The sequence below is a fragment of the Miniopterus schreibersii genome, assembly GCF_964146895.1.
Source record: "Miniopterus schreibersii genome assembly, chromosome: 5".
NCBI classification, from domain to species: Eukaryota; Metazoa; Chordata; class Mammalia; order Chiroptera; family Miniopteridae; genus Miniopterus; species Miniopterus schreibersii.
The window spans coordinates 83,441,812-83,461,843 of record NC_138106.1 but is presented as its reverse complement, the minus strand read 5'-3'; the positions used below and the strand labels follow the sequence as shown (position 1 = coordinate 83,461,843).

At 42.8% G+C, this 20,032-nt stretch overlaps 1 protein-coding gene across 2 annotated transcripts; it reads right to left on the bottom strand.

The window, feature by feature from the left end:
* Positions 1–10,584: 10,584 nt before the first annotated feature.
* On the bottom strand, positions 10,585–19,218 carry TM4SF1 (transmembrane 4 L six family member 1). Of its 2 annotated transcripts, XM_081139223.1 has the most exons (7): positions 18,908–19,218; positions 18,249–18,441; positions 17,673–17,924; positions 16,108–16,197; positions 15,874–16,019; positions 13,248–13,428; positions 10,585–11,396 (listed from the first exon to the last, which is right to left on the bottom strand). In XM_081139223.1, exons 3-7 carry the CDS (start codon positions 17,847–17,849, stop codon positions 11,382–11,384), a joined length of 609 nt encoding a protein of 202 aa, XP_080995349.1. In that variant the 5' UTR covers positions 17,850–17,924; positions 18,249–18,441; positions 18,908–19,218; the 3' UTR covers positions 10,585–11,381. The 2 variants fall into 2 exon arrangements, with proteins under 2 accessions (XP_080995349.1, XP_080995348.1); XM_081139222.1 differs by lacking the exon at positions 18,908–19,218 and having other exon boundaries at positions 18,249–18,568.
* Between the last annotated feature and the right edge of the window lie 814 nt (positions 19,219–20,032).

Below are 20,032 nucleotides of genomic sequence, written 5' to 3'. Positions count from 1 at the left end.
GATGATATGGACATGAATACTTCTCTCATTATACAAGATGAGATTTGTGATTGCCTCTAGTATGATGCCTCCCTGGGCAAAAAAATACACCACCACCTAAGCACTCACAGATTACTTGAATCACAAGATACCCTGACCCTCTAGCTAGGAATGGATCCTAAATACTGAATCACCCAGATTGCCTTTGCGGAAACTGGTTACTAATATGTCATTTTACTTCTGTCTCTTTCCAACTTCAAGCTCTGACTGTCCCACATTCATGTCATGTCCTTGTCTCCCCATACCTCCACACCCATGCACAAAAGGATAAATGGGCAAGTGCAGATAGAATTGCTTCTCAAATTTGGCAGGGGTTTTAGCTTACATATACTACTGCTCATACTCACATATAAGCACACCCCATGATAAACACATTGGAACTTAGAAATGGAGTTGGTGGGAGAACTGGCTTGACACTAAATTATGGAGCGATGAAATGTCTTATAATTGGGTAATTATATCTCCAAAATTATTTTGTCTCTCCCACTCAGAGAAGTCTCCCTAAATTTTGACAATGGAAATCAAGACTTCTTCCCAAACCTAGGCAGCTAGATTGCTTAAAGGGCATATAGTGTTCCCCAGAGAATTTAAGCAATATCCACAAAGTGGTAACACTGCACACCTATTGAGGGAAGAAAACATGGACAGAGCATATCTCACTTCCTATCCGTTGAACAGGCAGCAGCTAATTATATTGAGAATTTTCTTCCCTCATCCTAAACTCCTGGTTGTCATTGAAGGACTCCTCAGACATTTACCCTCTATTGTCATTTAAAGAATTTATACCATGTTTCCAACTCTGTGCTTTTCTTTTTATTTGCTGATACTTTCTTTCCATAGCTGCAGCTCCAGGGTCTGATAGTTAAATAATTTGGGAAATTTTGAGTTAAACACGTTTTATAAGATTTCTCAAAATGTATGAAATGTTAATGTGTGTGGTTAATCTTCATGAAGATTTGTGTTGTGTATGCTATTTCCCAGACTTTTGCAGGGACATCTCATACAACATCTGTTTAGGTTAGAAGATGCTGAAGAAGTCTCAGACAGAGACTATTATCTCTTCTGCTCTTAGGGGTTGAATTGTGTCCTCTCAAGAAAGGATACGTTGAAGTACTTGGAATGTGACCTTATTTGGAAATATGGCCTTTACAAAGGTAATCAAGTTAAATGATGTCATTAGGGTGGGCCTTAATGCAAAATGACTAGAGTTCTTATAAAAAAGAAAAATTTGGACACAGAGGCAGATACGCAGAGAAGGAAGACAATGTGAAGAGACACAGGAAGAAATGGTCTTCTACAAGCCAAAGAGTGCCTGGAGCTACCAGGAGCTAAGAGAGAAGCCTGGAAGCATCTCCATGGCCCTGCTGACAACTTGATATTAGACATCTTGTTTCCAGAACAGTGAGATGATAAATTTCTGTTGTTCTCAGCTACTATTTGTAGTGCTTTGTTAAGGCAGCATAGGAAACTAATACATCACCTAATATCCATATTTCTATCTGGATAGAAAAATTAGGTTCATTTTTTTCCTCTCTCTACTCCTTAAAAAATACATTGAAAATTTCTTATAATAATTTTAAAAATAACACAAATACTCATCCTTCTCTTTTGTTGTAATAGAAGTATCAATTTTTAGCTAAGCAAGTGACTAGTTAGACTAGAGGTCATAAAATTCTCCGTAAAGGGCCAAATAATACATATTTGAGACCTTGTGGGATATATGCTCACTGTCGCAACTACTCAATTCTGCCATTGTAGCAGAAAAACCACTATAGACAATATATAAACAAAAAAGAATGGATGTGTTCCCATGAAACTTAATTTACTGAAAAAGGCAGCAGACAGATTTGGCCCATGAACCATAGTTTGTGGACCTCTGATCACTGAACACCTACTGCATGCCAAGCATTGTTCTAAACTGGGGATATCATCCTGAGCAGCACAGTCAAAGACTCTGTCTCATGGAGCTTGGAAAACCTTCTTTACAAAAGTAAAGCTTAGTCTTCCAGTCAATATGGTGGTATAGGTAGATGCGATACTAGAAACCTCCCACAACCACATCAAAAATACAACTAATCATCAGAACAAACAGTATTCAAAATCACCTGCAATCTAGTTGAATGGAAGAACAGAGACGTAGAATGAGCTGGTCCCATACCCATGTGTGGCAGTTTTTGATCAGGAGGGATATCTTGGCTGTGGAGGCTTCAGAAACAAGGAGTCCCAGCCTCACACCAGGCTTCCCAGCCCAGAGTTTTAGTGCTAGGAAGAGAAGTCCCCGCAACTTTGGGCTATAAGAACCAGTGGAGATTGAGGTTGAGAAAGACAGAGACTGCTGGAGTCCTGGGCAGTGCCTCTTAAAGGGCCAATGCATGAACTTACTTGGACTCCCTCTCTCTGAGCTCCATTGTTGTGGCAGCAGCTTGAAAGAAACCAAGGACATATGGGGTGAAACTAAATTGTCTGGCAACAAGACAAGAACTTGGGGAGCAGCTTTTTTCCAGATAAAAGTGCTAGCAGAATCAATTGTTCTTGTGCTGAACCCTCCCCAGCACAGTTCAGACAGGCAGGCACCATATCTGAGTCTCCATCAACCTGGCTCATGCTGATTTCCCCACCTTGCTGATTGCCTGAGACCCCGCCATGCCCAACTTGGGGGCTTAGCCAAACTGTTTCCAGTGACTTTTCCATACAACTGGCCTCTCTAGCCTCATGCATCATACTTTCCTAAAATCTCTCAAACAGGCAGCATCTAGCCTCAGCATGCTTTGTATTTCTCACTAAAGTGGCCCCAGTCCTGGCACTAGCAGCAGCCTGCCTTGATTCACAGTTTGGCCTCTCCTGGGGACCTCCAAGCCCATCACAAGTGGCAGCCATCTTCAGATCACTCAGTAGCTTTTGCCCAGTGGCCTTAGGCAGGGCACAGGCAGTGGCTGATTTTGCCCTTCCTGGGAGGCTGCAGAGCCAGTGTACCTGGTGGACAGCTTCAGACCATGCCATATTAAAACCCTACCACCTCCATGAACAACACACTCAAGAGGTGGACTCAGTGAGCACCAAAGCTTCACTCAAGCATGTCCTGCTCTGTAGGGTTGACTCCAGCATAGCAGCTCTTCTGCTGTAGTAGCAGCTGGTCCTTATATTCAATTGGCCTGGGGGTCAATCCTTCCCAGTGATGGCAACAGCAAACAAAGCTCAACTACAACAGAACAGTGCACACAGCCCACTTTTTTTATCAAAAAAGATAAAAATATGAGCACTTAGAGTGCCCAGCACAGTTGACTGGGGAAGCTGAGCCACTATGCCCTATAGAACACCTACTACACAAAGCCACTCCACCAATTCTAGGAGACATAACAGCTCTACCTAATATATAAAAATGAACAGAATGAAGCAGCCAAAATACAGAGACAAAGAAACATTTTATAAGTTAACAGGAGAAATCTCCAGAAAAAGAACTAAATGAAATGAAAGCAAGTAAACTACCAGATACAGATTCAAAATAATGGTTATAAGAATGTTCAAGGAACTTAGTGAGAACTTCAACAGCATGAAAAAATACTTAGGAACCATAAAAAAGAACCAGTCAGAAATGAAGAATACACTAACTGAAATAAAGAATAATTTATAGGGAATCAATAGTAGAGTAGAGGACACCGAGAATCAAATCAGTGATTTGGAATGTGAGGAAGCAATAAACACCCAATCAGAACAGCAAAAAAAAAAAAAAAAGAACCCAAAAATATGAAGATAGTGTAAGAAGCCTCTGGGACAACTTCAAGCATACGAACATTCACATCATGGGGGTAAAGGAAGGAGAGGAGAGGGAGCAAGAAATTGAAAACCTATTTGAAAAAATGACAGAAAACTTCCCTTAGCTGATGAAAGAAATGGACATACAAGTCCAGGAAGGGCAGAGAGTCCCAAACAAGAAGAACCCAAAGAGACTCACACCAAGGGACATGTCATAATTAAAATTCAAAGAGTAAAGACAAAAAGAATCTTAAAAGCAGCAAGAGAAAAACAGTTAGTTACCTACAAAGGAGCTCCTTTAAGATTGTCAGCTGATTTCTCAACAGAAACTTTGCAGGCCAGTAGGGAATGGCAAGAAATATCCAAAGTGATGAAAAGCAAGGACCTACAACCAAGATTATTCTACCCAGCAAAGCTATTATTTAGAACTGAAAATCAGATAAAGAGCTTCCCAGACAAGAAAAAGCTAAAGGAGTTCATCACCACCAAACCAGTATTAAATGAAACGTTAAAAAGTCTTCTTTAAGAAAAAAAAGGGAAAAAAAGATAAAAATATGAACAATAAAATGGCAATGAATCCATATCTATCAACAATTGATCTAAAAATCAAAGAAACGAACAAGCAGAAGAGAAACAGACTCATAGAAACAGAGAACATTTTTAAAAAATATATATCTTTATTGATTTCAGAGAGAGGAAGGGAGAGGGAGAGAGAGAGATAGAAACATCAGTGATGAGAAAGTCATTGATTGGCTGCCTCCTGCACACCTCCGACTGGGGATCAAGCCTGCAACTGGAGCATGTGCCCTGACCGAGAATTGAACCGTGATCCTAGATTGATGCTCAGCCACTGAGCCATGCTTGGCCAGGTGAAACAGAACATTTTGACAGTGTCAGGTGGGAAGGGGGTTGGAGGAATGGGGAAAAAAGGTGAAGGGATTTAGAAGCACAAATTAGTATTTATAGCATAGTCATGGGGGTGTAAAGTACAGCATACGGAATATAGTCAATAACATTCTAATAACTAGATATGATGTCAGGTGTGTATGAGATTTTGGGGGGATGATCACTTAGTAAGTTTTATAATGTCTAATCACTGGGGTGTACACCTGAAGCTAATATAATATTCTATGTCAACTGTAACTGAAAAATTAAAAATGATTTTTAAAAAGAGGAAATCTTATTCACAGTTGTATCCTCACACCTTATGCAGTACAGGGCACACATTGGGCAATCCAGAAATACTAAACCAGTAAGCAATTGATGGTCTCTGGGGATGGAAGAGATGAGTCAAGCCTTTCTGGGGCTAGGCCAGGGAGAAACTCTGAGCTCCTGGGATGCTAACTAAAGCACAACAAAAGAATCTCCATTGGCAGTTTGCTTCCTTAAAAGGCAAAAACAAAGAAACCAACACCAGTGAGCTGTCATATGCACCAAAAAACTAAAAATGTACAAGAATGATCACAGCAACATATTTCCTAAAATGCAAAAACTGGAAACCAAAATATCCATTAATAGAATGATAGGTAAATAACGTGTAGTGAATTTGAACACCAGAACACTATACAGCGAAGAAAAAGAACAAACTATTCTTACATGAGACAACACAGATGAATCTGAAAAATATTGCATGCTGAAACCACCCACTCCCACCCTCAGCTGGGACACAGAACTGAAACCATAAACTGCTCCACAGCTTACTGTCTACATTATCAGTTTTGTTATTCCATAGTCTTCATTAGCCTACTTTGCTATTTCAGAATACTTTTGCTGAGGCAAACAACTTTATTGTTTACTATAGAAACTTCCTGAAAGACCCATCATCTCTTCAATAAAGAGCATCTCAAGAGCCTTTAAACCTCTCACCTCAAAATCCTTGCCTTGATGTTCCTGCCAACGCTAAACGACATCATGATCCTCACCGATCCTATTCAAGTTTTTGCATCGAAAGACTCGCCTTAAACCAGAATCAAAATACCAAATAAATTCAGCTGTTCCTTCCCCTTCCTACGCACTACCAAAGCTCTTTCAAGGTGGCACCCTCCACCATGGCAGTAAACAGTACAATCAGCTTTCTCATACGAACAGATTGTTCCGGTGATATTTTGGGAGCCACAATTCAACAACATGATGTTTAGTGAGAAAAACCAGACACAAAAAACAACATGCTTTATGAATCAATTTATATAAAGTTCAAGAGCAGGCAAACTAACCTATGGTGATAGAAATCAGAACCATATTTGCTCAGGATGTGTGCAGTGGCGGTGAGGTACATATTGCCTGGGAGAGGGCGAGAGTTTTCTGGGTGCTAGAAATGTCTATATCTTGATCTGGTGATGGTTACATGAGTGTAAAGATGTGTAAAATTCACTGTGCCATACATTTTGTGTACATTTTACTGATGTAAAAAGTGATTTAAATAAAAGTTTAAAAAATTTTTAAAGGTTAAAAATTTAATAGGTGTCAGATTATCAGGATAGCTGACTGTAGTTTTAGAACCAAGGCTTCCCTTGCTTTACTTAAGGGCTGGCCTTAAACAATATGGGGTTAGGTATTTGGACAGATCCTAACTTGGCTGCCTTGGTTTTGTTTTCAGACCCTTCTAGGCATCACCTACATCTGAGACCTCCAGTGGCCATTGCAATTGGCCCTGAGCCCTGCACATGAATCAGTGGTATTTGTACACATGTGACAGAGAGGGGTGTGGTGAGAATTAGCAAGTGGAATGCTTGACACAGTCTTCTACTGACAGGATGCAACTTGTGAATCTAGACACCCTGAAACCACCCCTCTTGGGGAACTATTACAGTGTTACTCCTATTAAAAACCTAGTGTGTGAAATGTTGCATGAGGAGACTCACTACCCCTTTCTCTCTTTTAAGGACTTAGCTACATTAGTTGAAATTACATTTAGAATTCTGTCAAAATTGGGGAAGGGGATAGTATAGATGGTTTCTGTTCTCATTATTTGTGAGACTCACCCAATTGTCTTATGTAGCAATAGTTTGTTCTTTTTAATTGCTGTATAGTAGGAAAATGTGTGTAAATGTGTATGTGTGTGTGTGTGTGTGTGTGTGTGTGTGAGAGAGAGAGAATCAATTTATTTCTGAAATTAACATGAAATCCACCTCCTGAAAAGCTTAGCAAGCTTCTTAAACCACAATAATTAAAATAAGTATCTACATTGACAAAGATACACACAGATATTTCATATGAAAAGGGAAATAGGAATAATTTGTACTAGCCTTGGGTGGGTGACTCAATTTCTGTGCTTGTTAAAACACATTGGGCCAGGCTGGGCCAAGTCCTGTAAACCCATGCTGTTGTTAACACTCCTTTCATTTCATAAATGTAGTGAGAAAAATTCAGGCTATACTATAAAAAGCCCTGATAAAAAGTCAGTCCTTAAAGGAATTTCATTACCTTCAGTTTGAAAATAGAAAAACAGATAATGTAGTTATTTTTTAAAAGCTTATTTAGTAGGTAAGCTAAATAGATACCATGAACTTACATTTCCCAAACACGGAGCAAGAATGTTGGCTTCCCCATAATAATATTTTTTAGCCCGTGGTTACTGCCTGGCCCCACCTGTCCCATCCCTCCACCAAATCGCAGGCACATTTATTCTTCAGCGTTGACTTGAGAATGGCTCCTCAGTTCCCCAATAAGAACAATGGTTTCTCATACATTTGAGGCATTTCCTTGATTTTAAAACTGAGTCTTTCTCTTCTCATTTTTGTTTTCTTTCTAAAAGTAATGTGTTTATTGTAGAAACTTTTGTAAGTACACACAAGCAAATCAAGACAAAAGCACCCAGAATCTGATCATAATTACCATTTAGTTTATATATATTAAATATAAATATATAACTTCATTGTGCTGACATTTGATCAAACCAGTTCCCTGTTAAGATTTTAGGCTCTTGTCATTTTTCTTGGTATAAATAATATTCCCAAAATTATCCCTAGAAACTGAACATCTTTGATGATTCTCTTAAAATAAATTTCTAAAAGTAAAAATACTGGGTTAAAAGATGTGCTGACTTTATAGATTGTAGCTTTTCTGGAAAGTTGCACCAAACCCCATGTCTGTTCCCACAGAGGTTAAGCATCAGAGGGAAAGTAACCGGAGCATTCTCATGCACCAGTAAGAAAAAAGTGGTACTGAAAGCAACAACCCATCAATTTTCTTAGATTTCAGTTCAAGAGGTTTCCTTTATGCGGGCAGTTATTTGTAAATTTGGTAACCACGGTAAATTTGGTTACTACTTCCTATGACCCTTAGATTGAACTATCTAACCTTGAGGCCATGTGTGCTATTCAGGTGATCCAGATTCTACAGCATTTACATTGTTTTATGTTGCCAGGTGATAATGAGCTGTTTCAGAATCCCTGAGGGAATTTACAGCCAAATTGAGGGGTTTAGAGTATTACAGATCCAGGACAGCCAGTGACTTGGATAAGCTATTTGCTTTGGCCAATGGCAATGCTTATTATTTAAAATTTACCACCCAGGGGAAAGTGAACCACTCCAATGTGGGCCCTGGGAGAGGGGTGATGGGGGGTTACAGGGGCCTGTCAAAGCCCCTAGGCAGGTGGCGAGGCCAAGTCAGTGCTGGAGGAGCTAAGATCCTAGCACCTGGGCAGGGGCGACAGAGGTACAGGACCAGCAAGAGGAGCTAAATAGCCTGGGCTTTTATATTAGACCTGAATTTGGATCACAGTTTTATCACTTGCAAAATGTATGGCCTTGGGCAGATTACTTAATCTCTCTGAGCTTTGACTCTAAAATGGAAACAAGCACCACTTTCTACGGCTGTTGAGGGATTTCAGTGAGATAATATGTGTAGAAACCAAGTACAGTAGCTGACACATTGAAGGAACTCAGTGGTTGCTATTATTACTATCATGGTTAATAATTACTATGCCATTTCCTTTGAGGGCTCATTTAGGAAAACAAGACACTTATACCTGATCACTATGCCTCTTTTTTGCGAAGGTTCTTAACCTGGTCCAAGAACTCCCAAGAGGTCCATGGATAGATATCTGTGAAAGGGAGTGTTAAACTTGAATGGGGGAAAAAGTCATTATTTTTATTAACCTCTAATGAACACTTAGTATTCCTTTATTATGACTGCATGCAACAAATCACAGTACTATTAACAATATTGATCATGCTTTTATCAACAATGCAAAGTTACATATTATTTTCGTACCACATTAAAATTGTCTTGGGTATCTCAAAATTTCATTTCAATTGGAATCATGTTGCAAAGTACAGTAGCTCTTAGACCCACTCATTAGACCTCTGCTAGATCACACGTGATCACTGCTTTCCTGCGCACAGACATCGATGTGATGGAGCTGGCCATCAAGACAGCTATGTCATAATTTTCAAAAATATTTTGATAAAATATTTCAATATATTTGTTTACTTTGTGCTCCTATATGCTTTCTTTATTCACTTTTAATTTTTTAATTTATTAATTTTTATTTATTTTATTTTATTTTTTAGAGAGAGAGAGAGGGAAAGAGAAACACAGATTTGTTGTTTCCCTTATTTATGCATTCACTGTATGTGCCCTAACCAGAGATCGAATCCACAACCTTGGTGTATAGGGATGACATTCTAACCAACTGAGTTCCCTGGCCAAGGCTATTCTTTTTAAACAGTATCCTTCAAAAAATTCTGTAGGCATCAACAGAATGCCAGAGGGACACAGGGACAAAAAAAATTAGAACCCTTCTTCTGTGGAGAAAAGGTTCCCAGGCTCTGTTGGGTGCCTCCCAGGCAGGAGGAGCTCTTCTGTCTGAGCCAGCAAAGCTGCTTTATTAACCGCTGTCGGCTGCCCAGGCAAATAAACACCTGTAGAGATGTAGATACAAGAAAACCAACTCCATCTCTGTGTCCCAGACTTCATTTCATTTTTTACTTCATGCCATGACCTTTCACCAAGCTCACTCACTATTCTTGGCAATCATATCAAAGCCTTTTAGTTGATCACATCTGTGTCCCTTAAAATGTAGCCATAAATATTTTTGTTAGGAAGGCGTGACAACTGGAGATAAACATCAAACTGATGATAGCATCGATTATAAATAATCATCTATCACAAGATCACCAGAAGGCATGGCCCCTGACGCTACTGCAGTCTTTGTCCCTGTGCCTTGTCAATTATTAGTACTTGTTATACTATTTTTTAAAAATACAGTGACAGGAGTTTGTCACAATTGTCGGGTTGTGTGTTCTGCTCCAACCCAAAGTCCCCATAAGTAAATTACCCTGCAATAAGTCCTGTTATATTCTATGGAGTTGCCTGCTGCGTTTGTTGGTCTGAAGATTCCTTCCCGTTACAGTGGCCATTACAGCTTCGCTCCATCCTTGGACAACACTGAAAGCAGAACATTTCTGAAGACAATTCCCAATAAATAGATCAGGAGATCCTGTCTCTGGAACGAGCCCAACTCTGTACAACTGCCATAAAATATCAAGGAAGAAAATGTCTGTTCCCCTGCCCCCCAGGAACCTGAGGCTTGCAGCACCCAGCAGAAAGGAAGCTGCCAAACGAGGGTGAGGGCCCCAGGGATGGCAGAGCAAGGACAATGCGTGGGTCGCAGAAGAGGTAGGAGAGGAGGGAAGGGCCAGGGAGGGAAAGTGGGAAAAAGAAACCAGGAAACACAAAGCGCCCAGCAATAGGGGTTTCACAGCCTGCAGACTGGAAAAAAATAGGGAGGAAAAAGAAATTTTAAAGGAAGGACAATGAAACTAAGCAAAAAAAAAAAAAAAAAAAAGTGGTAGTGAATATTTTATTTTGTTGACTTAAACAAGCAAGTTTGGGGTATTTCTTGTGGTCTGCCTGCCCCACCTCCCTTCTCCCCCGTTTTCGGATCGTGCTGATCAACTGCTTTATTCCGTTTCCCAATTTTCTTCCTGTCTAATCATCCAGGCCTTTCTCTTCTTAAATGCATGACCCTGAGTGCTTGTCTTTGAAGAACAAAAGCTTTGCACAGGGCAGGAACACGGGACCTGCCCGCTGGGCTCATTCGTTTGGCCGAGAGCATGGTGAGTGGGCCTCCTCTCTGGCGAGGCGCTGTCCCTCCCAGATCACAAAGCAGCTCAGAGGCCCAGGTCAGAGGCCTATCAATGGGAAACACCATATAAACAGTGAAAATCATCTTTTCAAGTTGTTGGATTTTTCTCCTTCATGGTCTTAAAAAAAAAGCAACTAGAAATCTTCCATTTAATAAACAGGAGCACATATATACAGCGGTAATCGGGATGTAACAGTTCTCGTCGTAACGTTTCTCAAAAACATTACTTCAAGCCAGTTTATCTCAGATACGCTGAGGACCGTCACTCCACCTGGAAATTACCTCCAGAGTGTGTTTCATTTTCTCATTCCTTAAAAAAATGTTTGTTTGCTGAGTGCAAACACTGACATCACATGAAGATGCCAGTCTTTACACACACATATAAAAGGGGAATATAAGAAGTATGATACACGAGTGCGAAGTTTTACAAATTAATACAAGTAAAATATATAAATTACAATGAAATAAAGACGGTGGTCCTGTCTTGGGGTGGTTCTTCTAACAGTCATATTGCTGTAAAGAAAATGAAATGTGCATTAGGTTACAAACAGGCTAAACAAACAATGATGACATGTCAGTCTTTTAAATTCCTGTCTTAAGCATGAAGCCAACTGATCTCAGCTTCAGCAGAGCTTTGGCCAACAGTTCTGAGCGTTAGACAATGCTCACAAAATGTTTCCTAAACAAACCAGGCAGACCCGCTGTCCTCTCGGAGTAAGAGCTGCAGAAGGGGCCATGGAAACTGTAGCTTAGCAATGCTGAGCTTGCATTGAACGAACGTGTTGGGGAGGTTTTTAATCTCAGGGATTTTAGAGACAATGCCATGGGAGTTTCGCACAGCGGTGGGCTCAGTGTGGGTAACCCTTCTAATTAAATGTTACTGGGTTCCCCAGTTGACTCATCTCCACTAAAAACCTTGCCCTCTGAAAGTCACTTTTGTCTTAGAAACAAAGGTAACAGATCTGCTCTGCCGTGTTGGGAAAGCAGCCACTCCTGCTGTGACTCAGATGTAAACCCAGGGGGACTGTTTGCTCCCTCCAGGGAAGAGTGTCACTCTGCTGAACCACTACAGTAACTTCAAGTCATCGACATATTATGCCTGTCCCCAAATTGCATGAGAGCTGAAGTCCAGTGGGGCTTCACCGAATTTAAACTTCGCCTTATATGAAGCTCAAGGCTAAAGATAGGTCCTTACAGTAATCCCAAGAGGACTCTTCTCTGCCTCTCCCAAACCACAGTGCGGGAAACAGCTCCATGGTAAAGGATTCCCACTCCTTTGTTTTCCCGGGAATTTGGCGAACTCCCAAGGAAATTATTAATCTTTCTGGACTTGCCTGATAAGGCATACTAGGTTTTTATTTTAACTTCCCCTCAAATATTATAGAAAGTTTCCATTTATTTACAGTGAAGTTTTTTACGGTAACAATGGGCTTTTAGTGTTCATTGAGTTTTTCTTATTTTCAAAGAAAGTTAAGAGACCTTGAACCAGAGAAGTAAATGATTAGAAAAATACGCGCTCAATAAATTTCTGTTTAATCCTGTTTTATGGAATAAGACATAAAACAACAACGCCCCAAATTGGACCAAAGCTGAACTTCTATCAATTCAATAATTTATAATTTTTAGGAGGCCATAGAAACAAGAACATTCCCCACTACTAGCAAATGCATATTTCTCTCCAAAATCCTATCCCCAGGAAACAACTGCTTCCTGGTTTTCTTTCCCAATGAAAGGCTTTTCATGAGCTGCTATCGAAAGGCCACTAGTGCTTCTCTATGCTTAGCTGTTCGGGCTTTTTATGACTCCCTTTTAGGAAGTACTGTAGAAAACCGAACAGAACAGCAACTATTGCACACAGGTTAAGAGCAGGGGCTGTGGCATAAAATGACCGAGGGCTGGGAGCCTGTTACTGCCTGACTAGGTGATTTTAGGCATATTGCTTCATCTCTGAGTCACAGCCTCATCTGAAATACAGGTTTAGCACCATGCCTAGTGCAATGAATGTTGGCTATTATTCGTGAAAACTAGTTGGGAAAATGAGAGAAGCAAAGCAAGCACATTTCTTTTGTGTCTGCAGGCAGAGCAGTGGGTTAGCTCCTGAATGGGGCACTTTGTCTACGGGTGGCGGTTTCCCATATCCACAGAGCCAACTATGAAGAACCACGGTAACCCAGCGACCGTGGCGTTCAAGGAGACATTACTGAGAGCAAAACGGAAGGCCGTAAGTGCTTCACGACGACAATGTAGGAATAAGTGCTGGTAGGCTGAGCCACGTTTAATTTTGCCTTTCTCTCTGCGTGATGGTGCATTGTGGTAACTGACCACGCGAGGGCCAGGCTGCGACCTCTTCTCGCAGGTTCTTACCTGATGGTGAGTACAGCAGTAGCCACATATGCCTCCAAGCAACCCATTTATTACTTGAATGAGACACAAGATGAATTCAATCCCACCAAGCGCCAAGAGGATAGAAAACAGAGAGACGTTCCACTCCACAACGTGCTGGGGTTCAAGGCACTGGGACCATGTGGATCTATCCAGAAGGTATCTGTGGATAAAAACAGACCACATGACCACACCTGATGGGACGCCTCAGAAGCTACTTTTTGTGGGATGTTTTTTCATTCAGAAAAAAAGGAATGAATTAATTCAATGGCCTATCTCAAATTCTTCCAATCCATGTCATTCCACAATATGACAATTTAGCCCATATCTTGTTGCCATGAGAAACATAAAATTCAACACAGGGTATTGAGCACTCCGTGTGAGTGAGACATCAAGCCAGGGCTGGGGGTGCAACAGTGAACAGGGCAGGGGCTCTGTCCTGGAAAAACACAGCTTAAGGGAACATACAGAGGCAATCTCAACACAGCAGGTATACTAATCAGGTAAACCAAGTGTGAAAGGCCACAGAGGAATGAAACCTAACATTACAGTCACAGAGGAATGAAAGGCCAGGAGAAGACCTACTTACGTAGCTTTCCCAGAAGTCTGAGCTTCATGAAGGTAGAAACCAGATCTTTCATCATTGTATGTCCTGCCCCTAGACCACTATCTGGCACACATTAGGTTCTCAACACATTTTTAAAGTAATTGAATGATACATAGCAATCCAAAGCCACTCTGAGAAAGGTAAGGAAATAATGCTGAGGTCATATCTGAATATATATGTAAATTCTTAGGAGAGTTTCTAAAACCTGGATATTCTTACAGTTTGAAAAATTCTCATTCCTCTCCTAGAATTTTGACCTTTGCTACATCATAGAGTATTTGAATCCTTAATGAAATTGGATTTAATTATGTGGGAAAGCCTGGGGTTGACTTAATTCCACAGAGGTTGGGTATGATTCTTTCCTTTTCACTTCTTCCCACCACAACAGAACAAAGGGGCTGGGAATTAGAGACCTAACTTTGGAATGGTTCACTGAGCCAATCAGAAAGTCAGTTTGCCGATTACAAAAAATTCTGTCCTTCAGGCCCTGTCTTTCTGCATGTCACTGAAACAAAACCCTGTAATTTCAGGACAAAACATAAAAAAAATTATTTGGCCCCACTTGGCTATTGAGCAACTAATCACTGGCTTGTGACCATTAGGTATTCTCCATGTTGCAATCTCTGGACAGGCTAAGATGAGGAATGACATAGAAGCAGAAGGTTTCTTGTAGAAGCTGAGGTGAATCATGGGAGGGACATATAATCAAACAGCCATAAAAAAATTGAGTGATAGCCCTCACCTCTCCTTGCATTGCAGCTACATTAGTCATAACTGTTTTTTAGAGATGGCTTTTTGCAGTAGTTTTGTATGTCTGTGCATACATGAATAACCAATACTAGTACATTCAGTACAACAACAAAATCACAATTTCTGAACACCAAAATTTTAAACTCCAGTAAGTGCTAATTTTCCTTCATAGGCCACCATTGGGCTATTTCCATCGTAAGCTAGTAGATAATATTAACAGCCAACATTGGTGGCGCCCACCGTGTGTCAGCTTCTGTGACACGTATTTTACATAAAGCATCTCACTGACAACTGCCATTAGTTTTATTTTACAGATGAAGTAACTAAAATGCAGAGAGCTCAGTTCATGATTTCCTGCCCACTTAGAGACTAAATGCAGAGCTGGGGTCAAACTCAGGTTTATCTAATTCCATACTCGACCTTATGACCTTACTACATGCTATACAATTCATGGGGGATATTCTTCATAATATAAAGGCAATTAAACTTCATTATTCGCATTATTTTTACTCATGTCTCTCCAAACCTTTCAAAATTCAAAGAAGGATGTCATTCACTTATTATAATGTACATCATTTTCTATCAGCTGTTTCTGTTCTTTTGTTAATACAAGACAAGAAATAAGTATCAACATAAAACAATGGAACATCTGAAATCGTCCTGATGTTAAAATTGTGGATAAAGCTTGATCTCTTTAAATAAGTGCATTGTACGTAGGGGAGCAACAGTTATATGTGGGTGGGTTGTGGGAGGGATGGATAGTATGACTTTCCTAGGCTTTGGTTAAATTCACATAGTTTCCATCCATATAAGGATCCATGATATTTTCTTATAAAATAGTAGAAACAGCCAATTGTTCTGAAATAGTGTACATACTATACATGAGCACAAACTCTACAGCCAGGCTGCATGGGTTCGAATCCTGACTGCGTGTCCCAGCAATGTGGCTTTGGTTAAGTTACTTCATCTCTCTGTCTTTGTTTCCGCCTCTTTAAAACGGGGGCCACAGTGGAAGCCACCTAGTAGGGTTATCATGAGGACTGCGCCAGGGTGGCCATTAAGAAGCCTTGGAGCCCCCCCAGGTCGGGGCTGAGCAGGGCCCCTCAGGCGCCCTAATCCAGGCCTGAGTGAGCGCCGGGCCCGGCTGAGCGGCTGGATGACCGGGTGAGCGACGCCCTTTAGCTTGACGGGGCCGCCACCGTGCACATGCGGTGGGTAGGCGTGTGTGCTCTGTGCGGAAAAATTACTCACTGTCCCTCGGTGTCGAGGAAGGTATAGTTCCACTGGTTGGAGGAGTCCAGGCACAGAGGTCCTGCCGCTAAGCCCAGGGCTGCCACGATGACGCAGTAGCCAGACCCTGCGATTCCGATGACAGCGGCCAGCACGGAAGAAAGCATCTGGGGGGGGAGACACGGGAGGTGGGTGAGCCACAGGGTGCCCGCGCCCAGGCGGTGGAAACCAGCCTCCCCGCTGGGCAGGACCTACCACGCATCTCTTGCCACAGTTGTCACTGCCGCAGCAGCCACAGCAGTCGTCTTCCTCCAGGCCCATGAAGACAAATGCTGGCAGGAATATCTGGTTAGAAAACAAGCAAATGAAAGTCACTGTGTTTCCCCAAGTCCATAAGGGTCACGTGAAGCACCGTTGGTACAATATATTTGTTCCTGACATTGTTGACTGGCTTTGCATTAAATTGATCAAGTATCTCAAATAATGTAAAATGACGAAGAGAAAAACCCCTCTAAATGTAGTGTCTGCTTGTTTTCTCGTCATGTGCCCGAGCGTTCTTTAGGGTGAGGGTGTGGCCTGGGAAGGCTGAAACAATAACTTCTGAATGTGTTTGTTCCCCCGAGTTCCTAGCATAGTCCCAGCCGCAACTGCTGGGGTTTCGTTTGTTTTTGCTGCTGCCGTTTTGGAACTATTGAACCTTGTCTTTAAATCTGATTTGTTTTTTATTGTAAAACATAGACCATACCAACAATCTTTAACAGAGTAACTGAAAACTTTTTTGTTTTTGTTTTTAAGTGGGAGAGAGGAAAGCTCTGTAATACTAAAAGTGAACTGCTTCTTTGAAGATACGATTGTATGGTTGTAGCTTTTAACAAAGCTCTTTAAATAAAGAAAGTATGAAATACTTTGAGTTTGATTAAAAGAAGCTTAAACAAATGCAATAATATTTAAGCACAAATGATTATGTTAATGTGATAGTAATGTTTAAATTCAAAGCAGATTTATCAAACCATAATTAGTATATCAAGGTTAAATATCCTTTATTTGGCTAAGAAAACTATTTTGTCCAGTATTAGCAATTCTATAAAACTTCTCTTTAAAAGTCTCAATCCCAGAAGTTTAAAGTAGCAAACTTAAGTTTGTACACATTCTTTCCATGCTGTAGTTAAAGCTAATATTTTCAGCTCCAAACTTGGCAGGCAAATTCCTCTCACTTCAATTAAAAACAAACCTTGGAAAAAACAACACATTCCACTACTAGCTTCAGACCCTGATCCGATGCTGACTGCGGGCTTTTTCCTAGACACCACACCCTAGGATCACATAAAAGAAGAAATTTATAGTTCTTTCTAAATAGCAGTGCACTCACAATCCATTTTTTTTCTTTTCTGTTGCAGATGCCTGAGAACAAACAGCAGAGATTTGGGATCCCAGGGTCTGTTGATTTAGACAGAAAGCCAGCCGACTCCTCCCAGCTCCCTAGGGCAAAACTGATCTAGGACTGCTGGCTTCAGGACTAGAAACTCCAGTCTCTCAAATCTGATTTAACAGCTAGTATCTGTTTCTAGTTGTAAAGTAAGAGAGTTTAGCAGAAAGATAGTTCACGTTCAGTTGAAAGAGGATTTTGTAAAGCAACATCCAAAGAATTAGTATATTATACTTGTGTCAACTTTTGCATAATCTGCTTTCAAAAGAAGAATGAACACAAACCACTGGATTTGGAAACAGGCATTTCAGAGAACTTTCCATGAAGACACAAGAAAGCATCACATTCAACAGCAGAGGATTTTTGCAGGTTGCAATAATTTTGAACAACTTACCAGCAAGCCCCCTCCTAGGATGCCAGAGAAGTACCACACGAACTTGCTGAGGTGGTTTTCGGAGGCATACTTTGTCTCCCCGTTGGGAAAGTAGAGCAGAATGTTAGCGACAATGCAGAGGACGGCGAGCCCCACCAGGGACTGCCCGATGCACCGCGCGCACTTGCCGTAGCACATGGTGGCAGGGAGGCTGGGGGCCGCTTTCCCCTTCACGCTGCAGCTCGGGAGGGCCCCGGTCCGACGGGAGTGTGCCTGTCAGCACAGAAAGCAAAAGCCGATTTGGGCCCATTCCCACCACCTCTTAAATACCCGGAGTTCTTAGTCACCGGGTGGATGAAGTACTTTGCTTTCATTGGTCCCGACTGCAGGCTGCCGTTGGGGAGGGGGAGGAGGGGAGGGAGGAATGTCCCGCCCTCCCAAATCCTCCCAAATCCCTGGGACTAGTGAAACCAGGGGCAGGACATGAGCAAGGGGAAGTCCTAGGCTGGAGAGCAAATGATTAATCCCCACCAAGAAATTAGCTGTGCAACTCCTTTACGGGATAAAGAATGAACAGGAAAGCCTAGTGCAGCTTACCAGAAACTGCCAAGTGTCGGTGTCCACGCTGTGACCGCCCTGCCTGAGGCTTTGAGTGACAGTGGGCTGTGATCCTGCTCCACGCAGCGGCCTGGACAGCGCTCAGCCTGCGAGCTCCGGCTCACCTCCACCTCTGCGCCGATTTAATTGGGAACCCGGGCCAGCCTCCCGAGCGCTGAGCTCGCTTCCTCCCCTGTGAAAGGCAAGGCGCCTGAGCCATCGCCCAGGGGCTGGGGGAAGCTGCTGGGAAAATGACAGAGCAGCCTGCTTTCCTCCTGTGCTCTGCAGGCTGCCCCGCCATCCAGCCTTCCTGGACAGCTGCCTCCAAAACAAACCTGGCACCAAAACAAAGGTGGCATTAGCCAGCACAAAGAGCTCAGGCACCTTTTATTCCTGAGCATTGCTGTCTGGCAAAGCGATGCCAGGGAGGGCCAAGGGAGGGCTACCGGGTGGGAGAAGGATGGAAAGGAGAGGAAGAAGAAAGGACAAGAAAGGGACAGAAGAGGAGGGACTGGCGAGCAGACTGGGGACGCAAGATTGAGAGGACCTGGAATGGCAGGGTGAACTGTGGTCCCCCAGCCAGACTCTGAGACGGGCTGTCGCAGGCTCGCATGTAAAGGCAGAGAAAGGGTGTCAGACCAACTTCTTGATGTGCTTACCCTGCAGAAGGAGAGGTCCCACTCCGCATCTGTTTAGACCTTGAGTAGCAGGTTGGACCATCCAGCAGGGTGGGGAGAGGACAGGGTGCCAGCTGGGGCCTGTACTGGAGGTTCCTTGTCACCAGGACAGAATAGCAGGGACAAAAAAAGAGGCCAAAAGGCCAAGATGGTGAGTTACTAATTCAGGAAAGAGAGGGGAGCAGGGCTGGTGAAGCCAGAAGCTCAGGGCGAGGCCAGAGTCTGAAGAATTTGGGCCAAAACTAGAGGACAGGACACATGCTTAATGTGAGGAGCCTGCTGGAGTGAGTGATGGGGGGGGCGGGGAACGAGGACTGGGAGGAGGACCCGAGAGGAAGCATGGCCTGAGCATCCTAGCAGAGGTGGGGCCATGATCCAGACTGGCCTGAGGAAGCAGATGAATGGGCCGCTGAGTGTTGGCAGGGAGGCTGGCACCGAGGCCTGCTCAGGCGTAGGGAGGCGGCTCTGCACGGGGGCGCCACTCCTGCACCACCAAGCACCCAACAGACAGCGGATGCCCTGTCCTGGCTAAAGGCCTACTGCAGGCAGGATTCCACAGGGGTCAGGGCCTGGGGGCAGCACAGGTGAGTGAGCTGAGGCCCCTCATTCTAACCCTCCACTCTGCTGATCTGTCCCATCTGGGGCCAGTTCCTAGATGGCTTTGCCCCCAGGTACTTAACCCCCTTCCTGCATCTCTCTGCCACCTTTGCGGGGAGCAGGGGAGGGAGAAGAGAGCGAGGGAGGGGCTTGGAAAGAGAGAGTTTGTCAAGACGGTGCATCTGCGCTGTGCTCCAGCTGTGTGGGTCAGGCCGGGCACTTACATTCCTGGGACTCTGTTTCCTACTCTGTAAGACAAGGGACGGGACTAGATCAGTGGTTCTTAAGTTGTTGAGAGTTTTCTAATGATATGGACCCTCTCCCCAGAAAAAGAAATGTACATATATGCAGCCACACACTCTTCCTCCCATTCGTAGGGGTTCACGGACCTCCTGAAGCCTAACAGTGGCTCCTTTAACACATTCTCAAGGTGCGGCCCCATCTGGAGAACACTTGCAGCACAGGTGCAGATTCCTGAGCCATCCTGGACTTAATAAATGGGAATCCCTA

Coding starts and splice junctions, on each gene's coding strand:
- TM4SF1 (XM_081139223.1), bottom strand. CDS start 17,849: ATGTGCTACGGCAAGTGCGCGCGGTGCATCGGGCAGTCCCTGGTGGGG. Junction 16,198..17,672: donor TCCTAGGAGGGGGCTTGCTG/GTAAGTTGTTCA, acceptor TTTTCTAACCAG/ATATTCCTGCCAGCATTTGT. Junction 13,429..15,873: donor TTCCTCGACACCGAGGGACA/GTGAGTAATTTT, acceptor TTTTATCCACAG/ATACCTTCTGGATAGATCCA.